This window comes from Engystomops pustulosus, chromosome 6 (genome assembly GCF_040894005.1).
Source record: "Engystomops pustulosus chromosome 6, aEngPut4.maternal, whole genome shotgun sequence".
Classification (NCBI taxonomy): Eukaryota; Metazoa; Chordata; class Amphibia; order Anura; family Leptodactylidae; genus Engystomops; species Engystomops pustulosus.
In genome coordinates, this window is record NC_092416.1 from 79,685,114 (window position 1) to 79,705,670 (window position 20,557).

The 20,557-nt window shown below is 41.6% G+C and overlaps 1 protein-coding gene across 1 annotated transcript in view; it reads left to right on the forward strand.

Annotated features, from left to right (window-relative positions):
• The first annotated feature begins 9,660 nt into the window (after positions 1-9,660).
• Positions 9,661-20,557, forward strand: part of ADAMTS15 (ADAM metallopeptidase with thrombospondin type 1 motif 15) — a 33,124-nt gene continuing 22,227 nt past the window's right edge. Inside the window, exon 1 of the mRNA XM_072156733.1 lies at positions 9,661-11,084. Coding sequence (XP_072012834.1) covers positions 10,122-11,084 — 963 coding nt within the window. The 5' untranslated portion in view covers positions 9,661-10,121. The remainder of the gene's footprint in view (positions 11,085-20,557) is intronic.

Below are 20,557 nucleotides of genomic sequence, written 5' to 3' on the forward strand. Positions count from 1 at the left end.
TTATTCCTGTGTGACATCCTCACCATCCGCCTGTATCCCCCACCCCCCTTCCCCCTTTGTGGAATATGTAATTTTTAATGAAATGTAATAAAGATTTTGTATATTTTTGGCTAAAATTGGCTTAGTGTTGTGTTTGTAGGTGTATAGTATGGCATAGTTGCAAATTCCTGAGCACAGCACAAGGCTATCTCCAGCACTCCCATTTACTATCTAAGTGAGTACAGGAGATTTCCTTGCATCGTGCTTGCCAATTACCAATACTTCAATACAATTCGATGGAGAGGTAGGGTGCAATCAGGGTGATTAGACAATGGGACTCCTGTCCAGCATTTGGATTCTCATTGATCAGCTTGTTATCCCCTATCCTGTGGTTATCTTGTTAACTCATTTAATCATTTCAACTAGAGATGGGCGAATTTGTTTAAATTCAGTTCGACCCAATTCGCCAAATTTTTCGAAAAAATTTTGATTTTACCCGAATTGAATCATGACGAATCACGTTAAAAAACAGGTATTTCCTGGCTTCAGAGAGCCTGTAGGGTGTTATAAAATGTTGTGCCATGCTCAAATATACATAGGGAGCGTGGTTTGGTCTTCAAACAATGCTGTATTTTAGTATGACACACAGATGACAGCCGCCGCTCTTAGAATCGCTTCACTCTTCAATTCCATGGGCACTTACGGGGGCCAACTTCACCAAATAAGTGAAGCGGGAGCGCAGCCTGACAAGGTACTGTCTGTGCCAGCTCGCAAGGACTGAGCTGGGGGCCAAGATCCCAATATAACATCAAAGAGTGCACTCTTTTTACACTAACATCAGATGATTCCATAGATTACAACAGAACCTGTTCTGTTAAACGTGGATACATGTAGAAACCCCCCAAAGGATTGAAGAGGTTTTCGGAAGTAATTTTGCATTGGCGTCACTGATCATTTTCCCCTTCTTTTCATCCATCAGTGTCTGCTTTCAATCGGTCAATAATCCGTCAGTGTTGCTAAAGCCACAAACAAACAGGAGTGGATCCAAAACAGAGATGACCAGTAAATGGGATATTTGCATGTCTTCTGTGTTCTGTATCCACTCCAGCTTCTGGCTATCAACCCTGAGGCTTTTTATTCTTTCTGACAGATGAAATGAAGGGAAAAACCAAACACAGTGGCAACGTCATAGAGTGGTGTAGGGTGAAAACGGCATTATGGAAACCACAGGGTGTTCCAGGGAAACAGCAGTCAGTTGGAAGCAGGCCACAGAGTGGCACAGTGACAAATTATGGGGGTGGCAGAAACATGGTAGGCCACAGAGTGGCACAAATACAGAGTGTGGAGGTGGCAGCAACATGGTAAGCCACAGAGTGGCAGAATGTCGAAGTTTGAAACGAATTTGAAGTTGAAATTTTACAGACGCCACATGCATCCTCCATTACATTTTTCCTGAAAATGTCATGTCTTTGCCAAAAAAGAACTGCAGAGGTGGCACCAGCAGCAGCATGAGGTCAGAGAGTGAAGAAAGTTGCTCATTAATTACTCCAAACTTAAGCTGCTGCTGATGGAGCTGCTACTGTTCCTACCCCCCCATCTCCCCACAGTAGCCATGGCAGTAGTACATGAGCGTTCACTGCCAGGTATCCCCTGGTCAGACCTGACAAAGGATGGAAATGGCAGCGGCCAACTGTCTTTTCAGTATTTCTTCATAGTACACCAGTTGTTTCTCCCTGAAAAAAAGTCACCCATTTTTGACCGGTAGCAAGGGTCCAAGAGGGTGGAGAGCCAAAACTTATCCCTATGCCAGATGTAGACAATTCATCTGTCACTGGCTAGGCAAAGCAGCATGCTGCTGGCCATCTGCGCAAGGGACTCTGAGAGACTCCCGGCCTCCATCTCCACTATATACTGCCACGGTGCTTCTGGGTCATCTGCCTTGTCTTCTACCTCCTTCAGATGCTACTGCTCCTCCTCTCTTGTCACTTGAGTGGAAAAACCACTGATCCAATGTCCTCCTCCTCCACCTCAGCCCCCACCGGACTCATGTGGCCATGAGATGTAGTCCCCACTTTTCCAGTGCCCTGACCAGACAGATTTTGCAGCATGAGTTCCAGGACATGAAGCAGTGGAATGACGTTATTCATCCGGCAGTCGTGCTGACTGACAAATAACGTGGCCTCATCAAAGCACGGCAGGGTTACAAAGTTACACAGGGGAGTACTCCGGTCTGCTTGCATCATCAAAAAATCATTAATGGCTTTTCTCTGTTCATACAGGCGGTCTAACATATGAAGGCTGGAATTCCAATGGGTTGAAACATCGCATATCAGACTATGTTGGGGAAGGCTGCTCTGCCGCTGCAACTCGAGGAGGGTGTGCTTGGCTTTGTAAGAATGGCTTAAGTGCATGCACAGTTTCCTGGCCATTTTTAGAATGTCTTGCAGATGGGTGAAAGACTTGAGGAACCTCTTGACAACCAGATTGAACACATGCGCCGTGCAGGGCATATGGGCCATCCCTCCTTGTTGCAGCGCGGACACAGTGTTCCTCCCATTGTCTGTCACCATGGTTCTGATTTTCAGTTGTTGCTGCGAAAGCCACAGATTGATTTCTTGTTGCATGACACGGAACAGTTCCTCCCCTGTGTGACTTTGTTCGCCCAGGCAAACCAGGTGTAGAACTGCGTGATACATCTGTGCCCTGCACATGTGGTATGATGGAGCAGCACTTTGACTTCTGGAGGCTGAGGTGGTGGTGGAGAAGGAGTAGGCGGCGGACACTGCACATGAGCAGCAGTTTGACAATGTGGAGGAGAAAGTGGAGTCTCTTGTTCAAGTTGTTGGTGTGGCTGGGTGGGAAGCACATTCACCCAGTGGGCCGTAAAGGACATGTACTGGCCCTGACTGTAGTTACAGAACCACATGTCCGCACTGCCGTTCACATTTGAAGAAACCGATAAGCTCAAGGACTGGCCCACCTTCTGTTCTACATATTTGTGAAGGACTGTTACTGCCTTTTTGGAAAAAAAAATTCAGCTTGGAACTCTCCACCACGATTTGGCACAAGCCATTAGTTTTCTGAAGGGCGAAGAGTCCACGACTTGGAAGGGGAGAGCAGTACCAACAACTTGGACAGGAACACGGTCAGCTTCTGTACCTTAGGATGGCCGGACCAGGAGATGACGTCAAAGACAAAAAGCTCCCTTTGGCAGAGGTGCTGGAGCCTTGATTGGCTGAAATGGCATGTGTGCAACTAGGTGCTGCTGTTGCTGTGGTGGCAGGATGGACCTCCATATCTGTTCCACGTTTCTTCCAGGACTTTGGATGGTGAGGCAGCATGTGTTGACCCAGGGCTGTGGTGCCAACGTTAGCTCCCTGGCCACGCTTCACTTTCTGCCCGCAGATTCTACATATACACACCCTTGGCTCCTCTGTTGTCTTAACAAAAAACTGCCACACTGCCGAGTTGGTGATTTTACTGCCAACACTCTGCACTGAGTGACTACTAACGCCACTGCCTCACTGAGCCCGTGTGCCACTTCTTACTAGGAGCTGCAATGCGGGTTTGTACCCCGCGGTCGTTTGGCGCCTGTCCTCGAACTGCTGCCACCTTGCTAACTCACGGCCACAGTAGCAACTTGCTGCCTGCTTTGCTGCCTGACACGCAAGCTAACACCCTCTTCTCCTGAAGATGATGATGAATCCCTGGCTTCACCCGACTCCCAAGTGTGATCGGCTACATCACTATCGATTTGTGTTTCCCTGTCACTGCTATTCTCCTCAATAGTCTCAGTATGCACAGCCCGACTACTTGCAAGTGTAACATAACCTCCCGTGCCACTCTCCACATCTGTACTTTCTCGCCTACTGCACAAAGCAGTGGATGTCTGCCCACCTCTTCACTGCCAAGCAGCTGCTGACTGTCCTCAAGGAGTTCGTCCTCGCTGTATAGTGGCGCTGAACCCAGACCACCTAGTAGATCTCTGGCTGAGTGAAATGAACAGGACAGAGGCTGGTTGAGGACAGGTAAGCACCGCTGACCTGCTCCTGGGCCATGCCAACTAAGGGTTGTATCTGACGAACGCACGGACTCTTGGCTGGGGTTGTCAGATGTCATCTGGGAGGAAGTGGATGACCTAGTCAACCAATCGACAACCTTTGGGTTGTTTATCAACAAACAGGCCAGTTCTGGCCTCACATATCACCCCTGCCATGACGTCCCCTTACTGTGTTGCGACCTGTGCCTGCTCCACCTGCCACCTCTCTGTCTGACATTGATTAATCAACTATGTTGATTGGACACAGATCTGCTTTATCTACCAAAAAAACTTGAAATTTGGGGGATACAGAAGCACAAGAACTGACACCCTGGAATATGAGCAGAAATCACAATAGAAATTATGTGGATTTTACACAGAATTCTTTCTTATTTACTTCAGCAACAAAATAGAACTGCTATTTGGGGTATACAGATCCCCCAAAATGGACACCCTGGGATTGGAACAAAAATCACTACAGCACAGTACATTACAAGCAGCTAGACACTGGAGACAGCACATGCAGAGTGAAATGCAGCGATTGGAAATGGCTGCCTGTTTTTATAGGGTTGTGTGACATCACATAAGCCTGCCGGTCGCTGATTGGCTTGCAGGTCTTCACATGTGATTAAGGGTGTTCTTTTCTTCTTCCCAGAGTTCTCTGCCCCATGTAACATGTTGTGCCCGCGCCCATTATGGTTAAGTTTTCCTGAAATTCTAACCAAATTCCGATTCGTTAGAATCGATTCGCCCATCCCTAATTTCAATCTCATAACTCAAATATTTTTCTTATGAATTTAACGGATCAATTTTTTTCAGAAAGAGGATGCAAAAACATCCATTTGAAATAGCTATCAACTTCTTAATGCTTGTCACCTTGCTTGAAAATGTCATTCAGTCTACAGGCAATTACAAAGAGTGAGAGCTGAACAGGCTTAGAAATGAGAAAACACTTTGAATGTTTTTGTTTTACATTTCTGCATATGATATTAAACATCTTGTCATTATAAGGACCTACAGGAAATCATCATGAAAATGAAGGTCACAACCACCAGAATTGGGACAGAATTGGGGTAATGTTCTTCTATATACTTGAAGGTTCATCATTATACAGAAAAAAAGATTGCTGCATTCAAATGACCTGAAAAGAATCACAATCAACAAAATCTAGGCCAAAATGCAAAAGCAGTTTGTTAAAATCAAATACACCCTTAATAATCCCATGGGATTAATAGGTTAAGATGTACTTGGTAAATTGATTGTCAGTAAGTATAATTATCTTGCATTGTTCTTGCCTGGAACATTCAGGAAGGCATCAAATATGCCTTAGAAAAGCAATTGTTGCTGCTTATGAATCTAGAAAGGTTTATACAGTATTTCAAACTATTTGTCCATGATGCTACAGTCAGAAAGAATATCTCAAGTTGAAAACATTTAAGATTTTGCGGTAGTTTTGCACATGGCTTCTAATTTTTGGCTTTGGCATTTTTAGAATCTGTTGTGTTGTGTTTGAGGGTATAGCCACCTAATTTTAAAGAGAACCTTTTATCAGGACACACATTTCACCTAATGACAGGTTCACATAGACTTTTTAATACTTTTAAATACTGGCTAATACTTGTAAATACAGCTAATTTCTAATCTGCTTTATAAATAACATAACTGCTTCCACTCTATCAAGTAGATGAAAGTACACCTGGCTCCCTGCCAGCAAACTGTATAAAGTCATGGGATATCTGAGTCTCTGTATCATCACAGTTATCTCCTCACTGGTCTTCTAGCTCTACCTCCTTCCTTTATGCAGCTGTTAGCTGACCCTATGCTCCAAGCAAATCTCTGCTTACATCTGCAGGAGGTGGGGGGAAGGGGGAAGATAACGATGATGACGACTTAAATACCCCCATCTAGATGCCAGGTATAGAATTGCCAGGTATAGAATTGAGTGGAGCCAGTAATATTAATTATAAAAGAAGACAGATGAATAGTATTAAAAATGCTATGTGAACCTGTCATTAGGTGAAAATATGTGATCCTTTAAGAACTTCTGAGGAACAGATATTTGTTATTATCTTCTGATACATAAAACCATAGAAGCTTATAAAATTTCTTTTTCTCATGATTACAGTTTTGTATCAAAAGATTTTGTTCATCTTAAATATCCATTAATTATTTTCTCTCTTAAAGGAAACCTACCACTTGTAGTGGCAGGTTTCCGATGGCAATACCGAGCACCAGCTCAGGGTGAGCTGGTGCCGGAGCTTATTCTAGTTAGTGTTTTAAACCGCGATACCGCGGTTTAAAACACTAACTAGAATAAGCTCCGGCACCAGCTCACCCTGAGCTGGTGCTCGGTATTGCCATCGGAAACCTGCCACTACAAGTGGTAGGTTTCCTTTAACACTGTCCCTATGACTGGATTGATTTTCCAGTGTTTCAATATTTATACTGAAATATGAAAAAGTGTACTAAATCTTTTCCCTTAAAAATTATATTAATCTGTTCACATTCTCCTCTTTAACATTCTGATTGCAGATATGACTAAATTATTATTGGAGAAGGTTTTCCTTGATCTACAGTCATGTGATGTCACACAGGTGCACGGCTCATTATAACACACAGCTGTGATTACTATCTATGACATAATGAGCCATGCACCTGTGTGACTATGGACAGATTAATGCCCATTGCAATCGAACATACACTGGAGATCAAAATTAGTGAACACATCATTTCCTAAATTTCAAGATCAGTTTGTAGTGCTATGTTAATATATACTAACATGTGTAAAATAACTGCATTTTAAGCTTATTTTATAAATTGTATATATTTTAAAGCACATAGTAAAAATTTAAATGAGGTAATTGTAAAAGAACACTGATCAAATTTGGGTGCAGCCACATATGGCGTTTGTATTGCGTTCACAAGAGCAATGCTGGAGCGGGGCTCGGCCCGATGGCATATGTATTTCCACAGAAGTGCTTGGAATCAGTAACCAGCATCCATGTTTTACATTGTTACCGATCTCATGTGATCTCATATGTCTGCAGCAGGTTGTTATGGTGGATATTTTGTTCATTTTCAAGAGGGGTCTGGCGTCTTTCTAGAGAACAAAAATATCACAAATTATGGGGAAAAACATTTTATTGGACTTTATGGACCTGGGTCTTTTTCCAACCTTATCTACTATGATACTATGATGATATTGCTGAGCCCATTAATTGGCTGCAATGGTAACAGGTTAGTACAGAAGGTTAGTACTGTTTGTGATTAATCCCTCTCTGTCCATATTTATTTTTTTGTGTTTAAAGAAACACAGCAGTATCCCAATAATATAGCTTTTTTAAGTTTGAATAATTTTGCTGAATAAAAACGCATTTGAAGAAAAATCACTTGTTATTGCATTGCCATCTTCTAAGAGGTGTAACAATTAGATTTTGTGTTAAATGAGCTGTATTAAGGCTTATTTTTTGCATAATGAGTTGTACTTTTTAGTGGAATCATTGTGGTGTAAATGTTACTCTTTGAGTCGATTTCTTTACATGTTTTTTTTTTATTTTTTTCATTGTGTTCACTATACATGTTTAGTAATGTTTTTATTTTATTGTACGGGTTGTTAGTGACGTGGCAGTATGTTTTATGTGTGTTTGCGTTGCAATTTTTACTTTTATTTTTACTTGTAGGAGGTTGGCAATTTATTGGGCTTTCAGAGGACTTTTATTACAATTTGTATAATTTTTTTTATTATTATTATTTATTTTTATTTTTTAATTTTTTTTACATTTTTTTACTGTCCCACTCTGAACAACCAATCATTGGATCACTTGTTTAAAGTAATACACTGCGATGCTGATATATGGCAGTGTTTTACAGAGTCAGCCTATACAGATGCATAAGCTGACACATATTGACTGTATTGACCGTGGCACCTATAGGATTAAACAGTTGGGATTGCGGCTATCCCGATCAAAGCTGTTACAGCGGGAGCCCACCTGTCGCATTCAGACGCAATTCAGCATTCAGCCGCAATGCTGTAACTGCTGACCGCAATGTAAGACTAAAATGTACGTCCAGGTGCACATACTAGACGCCGACCTGGAGGTACATTTTTGTCCAGGATTGTTAAAAGGTTAAGTACTGTCCTAAACCCTAATCAATGTTTACCTTATCCTAAAATACTTTCTAAGTTATACTTTATCTAATTTGCTAATTATCATCAGTTGCTAAAATCATGTTTAACCCATCATCTGATTTACATGTCTTATACTTGAGTAACATTCTGAACTACGGAATGCTGCTTGTGCTTGTTGCATTGCCGTTCCATTGTAAGGAGGTGCTGACTTATCTAGTTTTTTACAAATGAAATCCAGAGCTGCAGTCATAATTCTGGTGGTTTTATGAGAACAGAGCACTGTGGAAACTTTTAAGACAACCTCACAGCTAGAGTTCAGCGTTTAGGTCACATGACCTGTCAGTGAAGTGTGGATAATAAGGATTTAATTGTAATTCCAGCCCTGGGACTAAAACCCTGTTCCATACAAAGATTAACAAAATAACAAAAAGTTTTACAATTTTTTTTACAATTAAATAAATTAAATAGTTCAGGTGAAAAATGTTTGTAATACTGTACATTATTTTTTATATATATTGTATTATAATATTTTGTGTTCGTTCCCTAGCTTTTTGCATTTATCCCTTCAGTGTGGCAGAACTGGCAATTACTCAACCCCCGGAACAATGAGTAGATGCCCTCACCCCCCCCCCCCCCCCAATGAGGGCAGCAGGGGTTGCACAATATATGGAAGAGGGATGGCAGAGGGCACTATATTAAGAGCAACAGGGCACCCACTATATAAAAAGAAGGGGGGCACTATACATGGAGGAGTAGCTGGGGCCACAGTTTTTGGAGGAGGAGGGGGTCACAATTTATGGAGGGGAGTACAGAAGATAAGGTAGATGGCATTATATTAAGAGGATAACAGTAAAGGGGGATAGGATTCTACTCTATGGCAATGCTAGGGATAAGGGGCAAATGACAAATTAAGCCCTGTTACATTTGTACATGAAGACAAAAATATAATCCAATTCTTAATAAATAAAATTGTGGCAGGAGTGTTTGCTAATCATACTTTAAAGCACAATGGTGACACGACACGCATAATAATGTGACATGACTGTAGCACTGGCCACTTTAAATTTACAGTCATCCTTTGATCACATCTTTCAGGCTGGATTTCCATGTTCAGGTTCTTGCATGCAGTTATTGAAGCAACAAGCAGCCTAGTGACACAAATAGGAGTCAAACTTCCCTTTTGTACATTCTCTACTTTTTTGATCCAGACACGGTTTTAGCTTCAAAGACTGCAACTAAGGAAATGTGTGCACAAACCATACAAGTCGATCAGCAGGACTATAAGAAGTTCTGCCCTCTTCTGATCAACCATCTCCAGAAAGACTGTGACTGTAAGAGAGGACATGACACTGGCTCAGCTATCACATACCCCTGGGGGACATCCGGCAATCATCCTCTCACACATTGCAGATTCCATTGCTGGGAAATGTCCTGCAACTCTCTAACTCCAATGTCAGGTCTAATCACTGCAGAGGGAGAAAAAGCCTCGAAATTCTGCCAGTGCATGAACATTGAGCGGGGAGAGGGAGGGAGAGAACAGCTGCTCCTTAACAGATGATGTAGTTTGCTGGCTCTTTAAACCCTGCCGGCTATGGAGAGGGAGGCAGTGTATATGTGTGTTATAATGAGTGAAGGCAAGTCCAATGAGTTCTTACAGCACCTCCCAGAAAAGAAAAAAAGTGTTTGCATGGGGCAGCGATGTATATAAAGCCGTCCAAGAGGTTGATGCTGCATGTGAGCTGACAGGTAGCACAGCAAAGAGAGGTAGGGACAAAGTGCAGCCTGAACAGCTGCACAGCCCTCTCAGGCACCCGGTGAATGGGCACCACTGGATAAACTTCACATATTGCTTTTTTAATCTTATTGGGTTTTGCAATTTGGCAGTTCTGTGTCCATGGATTTCTGATCTGCCTTTTCCCCTTTAAGTAGACTATTTTCAGTTTTTTGGTTCCTGGTGAATGAGTCACAGTCACCATGAACACACATCTGGCTGTCACCTTGCTGTTTGTCCTGGATTTCAATCTTCTAAGTACTACTCTGTGCACTTCTTTTGACGGGGTCCTCGTCACCCCAAAAAGGCTGGATCCTGATATAAATGGACGGCACTACTTTAAGGAGGGAAATGAACAGACTAAAGACTCAGGAGTGATTTTCCAGATTTCTGCTTTCCATGAGGATTTCTACCTGAATTTGAGCCCTGATTCACAGTTTATTGCACCAGCTTTTTCCATGCATTACCCTGGCACTCTTCCCAAACCATCACCTAGTGTTAGACATTGTTTCTACTCTGGTGATGTCAATTCTGACCGGGATTCCTTTGCAGCACTGAGCCTCTGTGGAGGACTCCGCGGTGCTTTTGGCTACCAAGGGGTGGAGTATTTTATCAGCCCTTTGAGAAATAGCACTTTGGACCAGTTTCCAGGTAATCAACAGGGGCCGCACCTGCTACAGAAAAGGAGAGCATTGTTTCCAACATCAGACACCACATACAGGTGTGGGGTTGGCTCAGCATTAAACCATGGCATCCTGGATGCTCTTCAGCGATACAAAGTTTCCAAGCACCGCAAAGGTCATGTCAATGGTACAAGGTCCCGGGGTGGTCACCGCTCTAGGCGCTTTGCCTCTATAACAAGATATGTGGAAACATTGATTGTGGCTGATGAGTCCATGCTCAAGTTCCATGGAGATGACCTACAGCACTATTTGCTCACCTTAATGGCAACAGCAGCCAGGTTGTACCGCCATCCTAGTATCCAGAACCCCATAAACATTGTAGTAGTAAAGTTCATGGTTCTGACAGATGATGGGAAAGGTCCAAAAGTGACCACCAATGCAGCGATGACCCTGAGAAGCTTTTGTGCCTGGCAGAGGAAATGGAACAAAGTGAGTGACAAGCACCCTGAGTACTGGGACACGGCCATCCTCTTCACCAAGCAGGTGAGTACACAGTGAGCATCGGTATATACATTATTTGCAGTTTGGAGTTTTACAGTAAAGCTCAACCCCAACAATTACAATTCATCCAACATAATGTGCAAACAAACTGAAGATTATACCAGTAAATTATGGTTATTCCCCCAATGCTGTCTCTTCATTTGCTTATATGATTCATTCTAATAATGCACCTACAGCTTGGGGCCACCAACAGACTTCACCATGTTCACTTGTTGTATAACTTATGTGACAGCTTTATATATTACTGTTTTATACCTTGCAAACAAAATTTCACACAATTTACACCCCCCTTCCAATCTAGCCTAGAATAGTTAAATGAAAGTCCCATGCTAACTGGACTTTTTCCGAGGTGCAGAGTACAGCAATTACTGTTCCGTGGACCATTGGCACTGCAATAGAAAATTTATTTCATAATATTACAAATAATGCTGAACATAAATGTAATGGTGAATGTACCTCCGACCTACAGTTTCACTTCTTCAAGAGATATAACTTGCAATACAATATTGTTAAGGGGCACTGCCAGGTGCCAGGCTGCTGCTGTAAAAGACCAGAAAATTGATGAGTGGCAGCAAAATGATTCTAGGTTTGTATACTAAGAATGTAGCAGAGTTTGCAGGGGTTGAAGTCCTCAATTAGAATCTGCAGCATAAATCATGATGCATAAATCCCATCCACTATGCTGCTTATGATAATTGCTGCTGTTTAGAATGCTATTTGCATTATCTATGCATTTTTTAATTATTAAGATAAAACTGCAGCTGTCCACACTGGCAAACTTTACATTCTGTTTAAACATTCTGCCACATTATTAGACTATAAGATTTCTCACTCCCTGTTATTAGTCTTATTTTACTCCAGAAATTACACTAATTGCCATTAGTGCATTACACAAGGCTGCATCCACTATCCCCAATTACATGCCTTTCCCTGCAAAGATACTTCCCTTTTTGTACATATTGTATCTGGTAGTTTACTCTGCAGGTTTAGAATCACAGATTTCTAATGTTAATAATGGAATATGTACCCAAAGCGGCAAAACATAGGTGTGAACTTAGCCTTACACGTTACTATTTTCTTCATGGAAATTATTTTTTATCATGGTTCTGACTCCTCCAGTTCTGGTACAGAGAGGGTACTGTGACGAAACTCAATGAAGGAAGACTGATAGCTTTTGGGTTGGAACATGACTTGGACCCAGATATTCTTTCATTTCTGGGTGACTGAAAGTGTCTCCTAGAAGGTTGAGGCCTCTATTATGGAGACAAAGTCAGGACTGAAACTCTATTTAGTAAGATTATTATGTAAAGACATAGAAGAATGTTTATTTTAAGAGCTCATAAGTGAGTGGTTGAAGATTTCGTTATCTAGACAAACGTGCAGAGACAGAGAGGTTTACAACTTTCCAGTAACAGGATCCTGGAGCCTGAAGTAGACTTGTAGCCGATTTGTACAGATCTGTAATGTAAACACACCATGAAATACTGATACAGGACTGTAACACTGGAGCGCTGGGCACCATCAATAGGTTCTGCTGATAACATCCTGTTTGGTCACCTATCGACAAACTGGACCCACAAAACATTCCCTAACTATCATCCATCGTCTTCCTCTTAATTCTATGCCCCCTACCACTGATACTGGGGGACAACCACTGGGGGCCTATTGCTCCACATTCTAGAGGTCCACGTAGTGACATGTACATCTACAGTTTTATCTAAAGCACATTCCCATCTATTTATTCTCTTCTGTCTTTGTGTAACATCTTAGTTTAATAAATGAGTATAAAATTGTGGCAGACTATGATAGAAAGAGAATTAATCTTGAATCCTTGTAACATTTATGAATTAATTGTTACTTTCCACAACAGTTGTATAAACAGAAATACTAGAGGATCTGGACATTTGTAATGAATTTTTCATTAAAACGTAGTATTGGCTCTGATACTTTCTCACATCTGGCCTAGCCCAGCAGCAGATACATTATTACATTATATCCTGGATTGCTCGCTGCAGCCGTGTCTCCTACCTCCTGTTGAATAAAATGCTTCCCAAAAAATAGTCTGAGGCTTTCCCGGGGTTTATAAAGTTCACACTGCACAGTTCTTGTTACCTTTCTCTTCTCTTGTCCTTGTTTGGCCTCCTGTCCAAAAAAAATCTTCCCACTGAGGAATAATGACAAGTCAGTTCATTTCCTCTCTTACTATGCATTTCCCTTACAGACAGCAGCTTATTTTCCAGACCGTCTGCTTCCCTGAGAATCCTAAATGCCAGTGATCATTAGTAAATGGAAGCAGTGTACAATCCCTGTATAATCTTATATATGATGACTGCAATTGATCCAGTTCTAGAATCTATCAACATCAGCTCAGTCAAGTCCCAAAAGGTATACACATCTGTTAGAGAGGTCAGGAAGACAACATAGGTTCCCTTTAAGATATTATGATTCCTGTACAAAGGGCTGGATTAAGGTAGGTGAACCAGTGTTAGGTACTAAAGGGGTATCAGGTGTCCCTCTGCATGCATCGGAGCTCCTGAAAAGCTCTCTGTACGGCTGGACGGCACATGACAGAGCCTGTGAGTCACTGTCACAGCTTGGAGGCAGGAGCACGTGGTGGCAACGCTGCTGCACATCACTCCCAGAGTGACTGTCAAACATTGCTGGTGGGGGTCCCCTCATGAGTAAAGAGGTAGGGGCCCCTCCCCCTATAATCCGGCCCTGCCTGTACAATATAGGTCCTTATGGTGATAAGTGACTGTGAATTACCACTAGTTACAATGATTTACCTTTATTTGCTATTGCTAAATGGCAATTAGTGGTGATTCACATGTTTTTCATACTAATGCCAAAGGATGTGCATTTCAAAGTGTGACATTCATCACCCATTTGTTGCTCATCAGTCCTGCAATTCATTACGTCAATCAGAATTTTGCTGTCTTTCCCAGTCACACCACTGGAGATGCTTCATTAATATTTTTGTATATACTGTAATGTCATTTTAGCTGGTGACAGGTTCCAATAGCCTTTGCTATGCTGATGGAACATGTGGAGATTCCCTGGGGAGGGAGCATCTGAAGCCTACATGCCTGTGTCAGTCTCCTCTACTCCACACTCATCCGACTCCCGCCACCCCTTCCCTCTTCCTGTCGTGTACATTGAGCAAGCAGGTGAAGGGGATGGTGTGGAGGAGAGGAATAATAAATGTGGAGACTGAGAAGCAGGCACACAGGCTGCAGCTGCTCCACTCCCCGGGACCTCATGCTGCTGCTGGCACGGAGCCAGGTAATGTGAATTTTTTTTTTATAGTAGTGGCAGTATTCAGAATGCAAACAAAGTCATTTTTAAAGTCAGCATAGCATAGACTTTTGGAACCTGTCACCAGCTAAAAATTATATTCCTGGCGACAGGTTCACTTTAAGAAGTACTTCTATAAACTTGAAACTATGTTGAACTGAATTCTGGATGGGCAGCTAAAGGTAAAACTGAATTGTGAGCTTTTTGTGATGTTTCATTTGTAAGCTAGATATAACTGTTAAGATTTACCAACTTTATGACCTAATTTTGCTTCTAGTATTAAAGAGGTATTCCCATGAAGACAAGATTCTTAAATATACTTAGGATAACAAAATAATGCATTCTCTAATTCACTGTTATTAACAAACATACAGAATTTCACAGATATAATTCCACCTGTCTCTATCTGTCCTGGTGTTTACAATTTTGGTTGTCCCTAAATACGACCTTAAATCTTCTTAATATGGTTGGATTCTTCTTAAGAATAGCTTCTAATGTCTGCACAATGCAGTGCTCTCTGCCTCCTGCCCCTCCATCCTGCATTACAAGACCACCTCAGACACAGGCACTTCCTGCCAGCAAGCGGCGCAGAAACTTACTGTGTCAGACAGATAAAGTCTTTATAGCAGAGCGGACTGTGTGTAATATTGATTAGGTGAGGGATCAGAGTTGACTCTGTGTGTGTTATAGGTGAGTTAGCAGAGCTGAAGTGTGTCACTGTGTGTTGTATCCATCTCATGGATCTCATCATCTCTGATCTGTCTCATCCCTCTTTCTATTTTTTAGATACTATGTTTAGAAGCTATATAAAAGTGTAGATAAACCCTGTACCCTGATACTCTAAGGACATTGTCAGCACGTCCACACACTGGAATCTTACACTGACCATCACTGAGTTATAGGAGCAAAAACAGTAATAAAACTGAGTAAAATTGTAAAAAAAAAAAAAAAAAAGTAAAAATGACCTTTATTGTGTAAACATCAGTAGGGGATTAAAATTGAAGGACTTTCTTTCATGGGAAAACCCCTTAGATCTACAGTGGAGTTAAACATATAGCTACATAAACAGTATTTCTTTACCTATCATGCAGGTGCAACTGCAGCACTCACTTGTCTGATAGTGTAAATGCATATACAACATACTTGTGCTTATCCAGACTTACATCCTTTATTATACATTCTTCAGCTGTTAGACTAACTGGGGGGATTTATTGAGACTGTTACATTGTGCGTTAGTCTTAAACCCTTAAGACGTAGATGTATATCGGGAAACGCAGTCTATTGCCGCATCCGGATGTGCATGTACGTTTTAGGGATCGCACGGGCTTAGAAGCAGAGCTCCTGTGATTTCTGCTGGAGCTTGACTGTGTGTGATAGCCGAGCTCCCGCACTAACAGCAGGGATTACGATTCTTGTGATCAAGGCTGTTTAACCCTATAGACCAGTGATGGCAAACCTTTTAGAGGCCGAGTGCCCAAACTACAACCAGGACCCGCTTATTTATCGCAAAGTGCCAACACGGAAATATAATGTGTGATTTATACTTCCTTCTCTGTCACAGTTTTCATTGATACCAGCCCCTGAGGACACCAATAAAGCAGAAAATAGTCCCAGGTAGAGCTGTCACTTTAAAATAGCTCTGTGCACAGCAAGTCCTGGGCTGTCTGGGACTGCAGGAAGATACCTGGACTCATCTCTGGTGATGGCCTGAGTGCCCACAGAAAGGGCTCCGAGTGCCACCTCTGGCACCAGTGCCATAGGTTTGCCATCACTGCTATAGACCCTCTAGTTTATAGGGCAGTACCAGGTACTTTCCCAGCCAACTGGCATCCTCCGTGCCATGCACAAAGGTTTGGTCTGCTTCCATGGCAGTCCTGCGGTCCTAAGAATAACACCAGGGCTGGCTTCAATAGATGTCTGTTAGAACATTTCAGCATGATCTAACAGTGCTCCTGCCAGAATGAATTCCTGCTGAATGCAAAGGCTGACTAATGTAATATGCTTCAAAACATTAGTATTGCAGTATATTATACTGAACAAGTGATAAAATAATGGCATAAAAGGGTTAAAAAAACAGTTTCAAAAGTGAACACTGTACCCTCAGAAAAACAGGATAAAAAGGGATCAAAAAGTAACATTTACCCCGACATGATACCAATAAGTACAGCTTGTCCTGTAAAAAACAAACCCTAAAACAGCTCCATAAACAAAAAAATTAAAATGTTATGCCTTGTAGAATACAATGCAATATACAAGCAAATTTCTTACCAAATGGGCTGTATATTCTGCAAAACAAGTCATTCATAAAACAACTATACAAATGGGGTATCGCCATAATTGTGGTGACCCCTAGAATGAAGATTATATAAGATCTGGTATTTGGCATTTATGGTACAGTAATCGGCACTGCTGGCGGGTGTTAACCATGTAAATGCCCTCGGCAAAGCTGCTGTACGCATTTAAATCACAGCCCTGCATAGGCGCCGCCATATTGGATTTGATTGCTGCCTCCTGTGAGGTAATCGGGCCATCAGTTGCAGCCTCAGGTCATACAAAGGCTGAGGCGATGTTCACATTGTGATAAATGATGTAGTAAATCCCCAAATACTGTAGTATGGCAGTATATGGTAGGATCAATCGGAAAACCTAGGGTTAAAGTACCCTAGGGAATCTGAAAAATAGTAAAAAAAAATTATAAGATATAATAATTTATTAGACACATTTTTTTAGACATGTTATTTGGGATGCACAAGAAAGACTACAAGAAAATGGTGCAAATTCGTTTTTTCACCATTTTCACAAATTTTTTTTCCCGCATCACAATACATGGCATGGAATATAAAATACAGTCACTATAAAGTGCAATTTGTTACACAGAAAACAAGCCCTCACATAGCTCTTTGCATCGAAAATTTAAAAAAGTTATAGATTTTTGTAGGTGGGAAGTAAAAAATGGAAAGCAAAAATGAAAAAGGGCCTCGGCGTTAAGGGGTTAAATTTTAGGAGTTCTGCAAGTCTCAATCCATACATATTGGCATGCATCAGTGGCAGACCTATCTTCACTATCCTCTTGTTTCTGTAAGGCATTGATAACATTGAAGCGACTGTCCACGCCTTGGAAACTTCTCCTCTTAGGTCAGACATCAGTTAATCTCCCTTTAGAATTACAAGTTATTGTCCTGTTACTTTTTTTGTGGGAAAATAGCTAAGATTATGTTGGAATGTTCAAAATCTTGGGCTATGAGCTTTTTTCCAAACACCACTGAACTCGAGTTAACTTTATCCCGCAGGATGTGATGCTCTTGTCCTGAGAATGGGTTCATCGGCCCCCAAAAATCTCATTTAGCCGATTGTAGCTATAAAATGTCTGTATTGTGGGTGAGTTGGGATAAAGATAAAGAGTTAAATAAGGAGAATGGCGCTTAAAACATAGTTCGGCACAGGGCAGATGTGTGTATGTTCTTGGCCGTCTTTCAATAGTAAACCAAGAGCAGGATTGGACAGGCAGATGAAACAAGAGATGCTAATTTCCAGCACACTGCCATGCCATTCACTGTGCCAGCCACCTACTGCTCTGAGCATGACTTCATGTGAGACTAATGAAATTTATTGTTGGCTAAAATTTTTGTTATTCGAGTTTCTATGTTCATGCTTGCAAATTCACAGAATAAAGGATAATAAAAAATTACATGCAGCTGATGTGCTTAGCTAATAGTGGATTATAGAGCTGCAGAACATTTTATTGCACAATGAAGGGAAACCTGACACATTGGACATTCAGTTATGGAGCTAGATGACCACAAATGGAAATTCGTTTCGCCATTGCAAATCCAGAAAGGGTCTCTGTCTAAAAGTTAGCAAATATGATTTTTCTAGTTAGAAAATAGTATATAATATAATATCCATGTATTTGACACAAAAGCTTACATCGTTGCATTATTTACTGGATAAAATGGTATCACAATATTTGTTATATGTAATCTTGCTTGAAACGTCTCCAGAAGTGTGATTCTATAATTTAAGGTCTTTTGAGACGTGTCTTTGTCCATCCGTAGTATGAGACACTGCGTATGCATAATACCACTTATCTTGTCCTGTATAATCCATGGCTATAAGACTCCACATGCCTACATGGTGGCCTTAATTGGCAGTCTCCGTAAGTAGAACTTTTTCTTCCCGACCCTTGTCCTGTATACTGGACACTGCACAGTACCACTTCTATTGTCCTGTATACTGGATGTAATTCTCAGTATCTTCTCTTATTCTATATATATGGACACTGCACAGTACCACTTCTCCTGTCCTGTATACTGGATGTAATTCTCAGTATCTGCTCTTATTCTGTATATATGGACACTGCACAGTAACACTTCTCCTGTCCTGTATACTGGGTGTAATTCTCAGTATCTGCTCTTATTCTGTATATATGGACACTGCACAGTACCACTTCTCTTGTCCTGTATACTGGGTGTAATTCTCAGTATCTCCTCTTATTCTGTATATATGGACATTGCACAGCACTACTTCTCATGTCCTGTATATTGGGTGTAATCCTCTGTATCTGCTCTTATCCTGTATATATGGACACTGCACAGTACCACTTCTCTTGTCCTGTATACTGGGTGTAAATCTCATTATCTGCTCTTATTCTGTATATATGGACACTGTACAGTACCACTTCTCCTGTCCTGTATACTGGATGTAATTCTCAGTATCTGCTCTTACTCTGTATTTATGGACACTGCACAGTACCACTTCTCTTGTCCTGTATACTGGGTGTAATTCTCAGTATCTGCTCTTATTCTGTATATATGGACATTGCACAGTACCACTTCTCTTGTCCTGTATACTGGGTGTAATTCTCAGTATCTGCTCTTACTCTGTATTTATGGACACTGCACAGTACCACTTCTCTTGTCCTGTATACTGGGTGTAATTCTCAGTATCTGCTCTTATTCTGTATATATGGACACTGCACAGTACCACTTCTCTTGTCCTGTATAATGGATGTTATTCTCAGTATCTGCTCTTATTCTGTATATGGACACTGCACAGTACCACTTCTCCTTGTCCTGTATACTGGGTGTAATTCTCAGTATCTGCTCTTATTCTGTATATATGGACACTGCACAGTACCACTTCTCCTGTCCTGTATACTGGATGTAATTCTCAGTATCTGCTCTTATTCTGTATATATGCACACTGCACAGTACCACTTCTCCTGTCCTGTATACTGGGTGTAATTCTCAGTATCTGCTCTTATTCTATACATATGGACATTGCACAGTACCACTTCGCTTCTCCTGTATACTAAAACTATCACTATAACCTTGAGGCCGGAGAACCGCTGTCTTGGGGTTGTGCTGTACTCTGGACTCTGTCCTGACCTCTCAATTGCACTGTATATTCAATCTGTAACTCACTCTAGCCAGATGCACATTAAAAACTAGAATCCAACCATTTCTTACAATTTAAACCTCTAAAACACTAATTGTCGCTCTCAATTAGACTACTGTAACCCCCTACTAATCATTTTTCCATTTACTAAAATCTCTCCTCTACAATCCATTCTTAAAGGAAACCCACTACTTCCGATAGTGGGTATAAGCAGCAAATGCCGTGCACGAGCTCAGGGTGAGCTGGTGCCGGCGCTTACTTTCGTTATATTTTTTAACCGATTTAAAGCGTTTAAACACTTTATTAATCTTTATATACAAGTACCTTTTTGCACCGTGGTCCGCGCTCGGCGCACCACACGCGCGACCACTTCCTATTCAGTCGCACAAAGTGGTTGCGCACATGGTGTGCCGAGCATGTACCACGGTGCGGTGCAGCCACTTCAAATATAAAGATTAATAAAGTGTTTAAACGCTTTATATCAGTTTAAAAACATAACCAAAGTAAGCGCCGGCACCATCTCGCCCTGAGCTGGTGCACGGCATTTGCTGCTTATACCCACCATCGGAAGTGGTGGGTTTCCTTTAATGCAGTAGCCAGGCTCGTCTTTTAGACCAAAAGGTACACGGATGTCCCCAGTCTATACCGTTCACTGCACAGGTTGCCAGTCTCCTTCTGAACACAGTTCAATTAATCACCCTCATCCACAAAGCTCTGCAATGCAGCACCTCCCTACCTCTCCTCTCTCATCTCATCTAGTATCC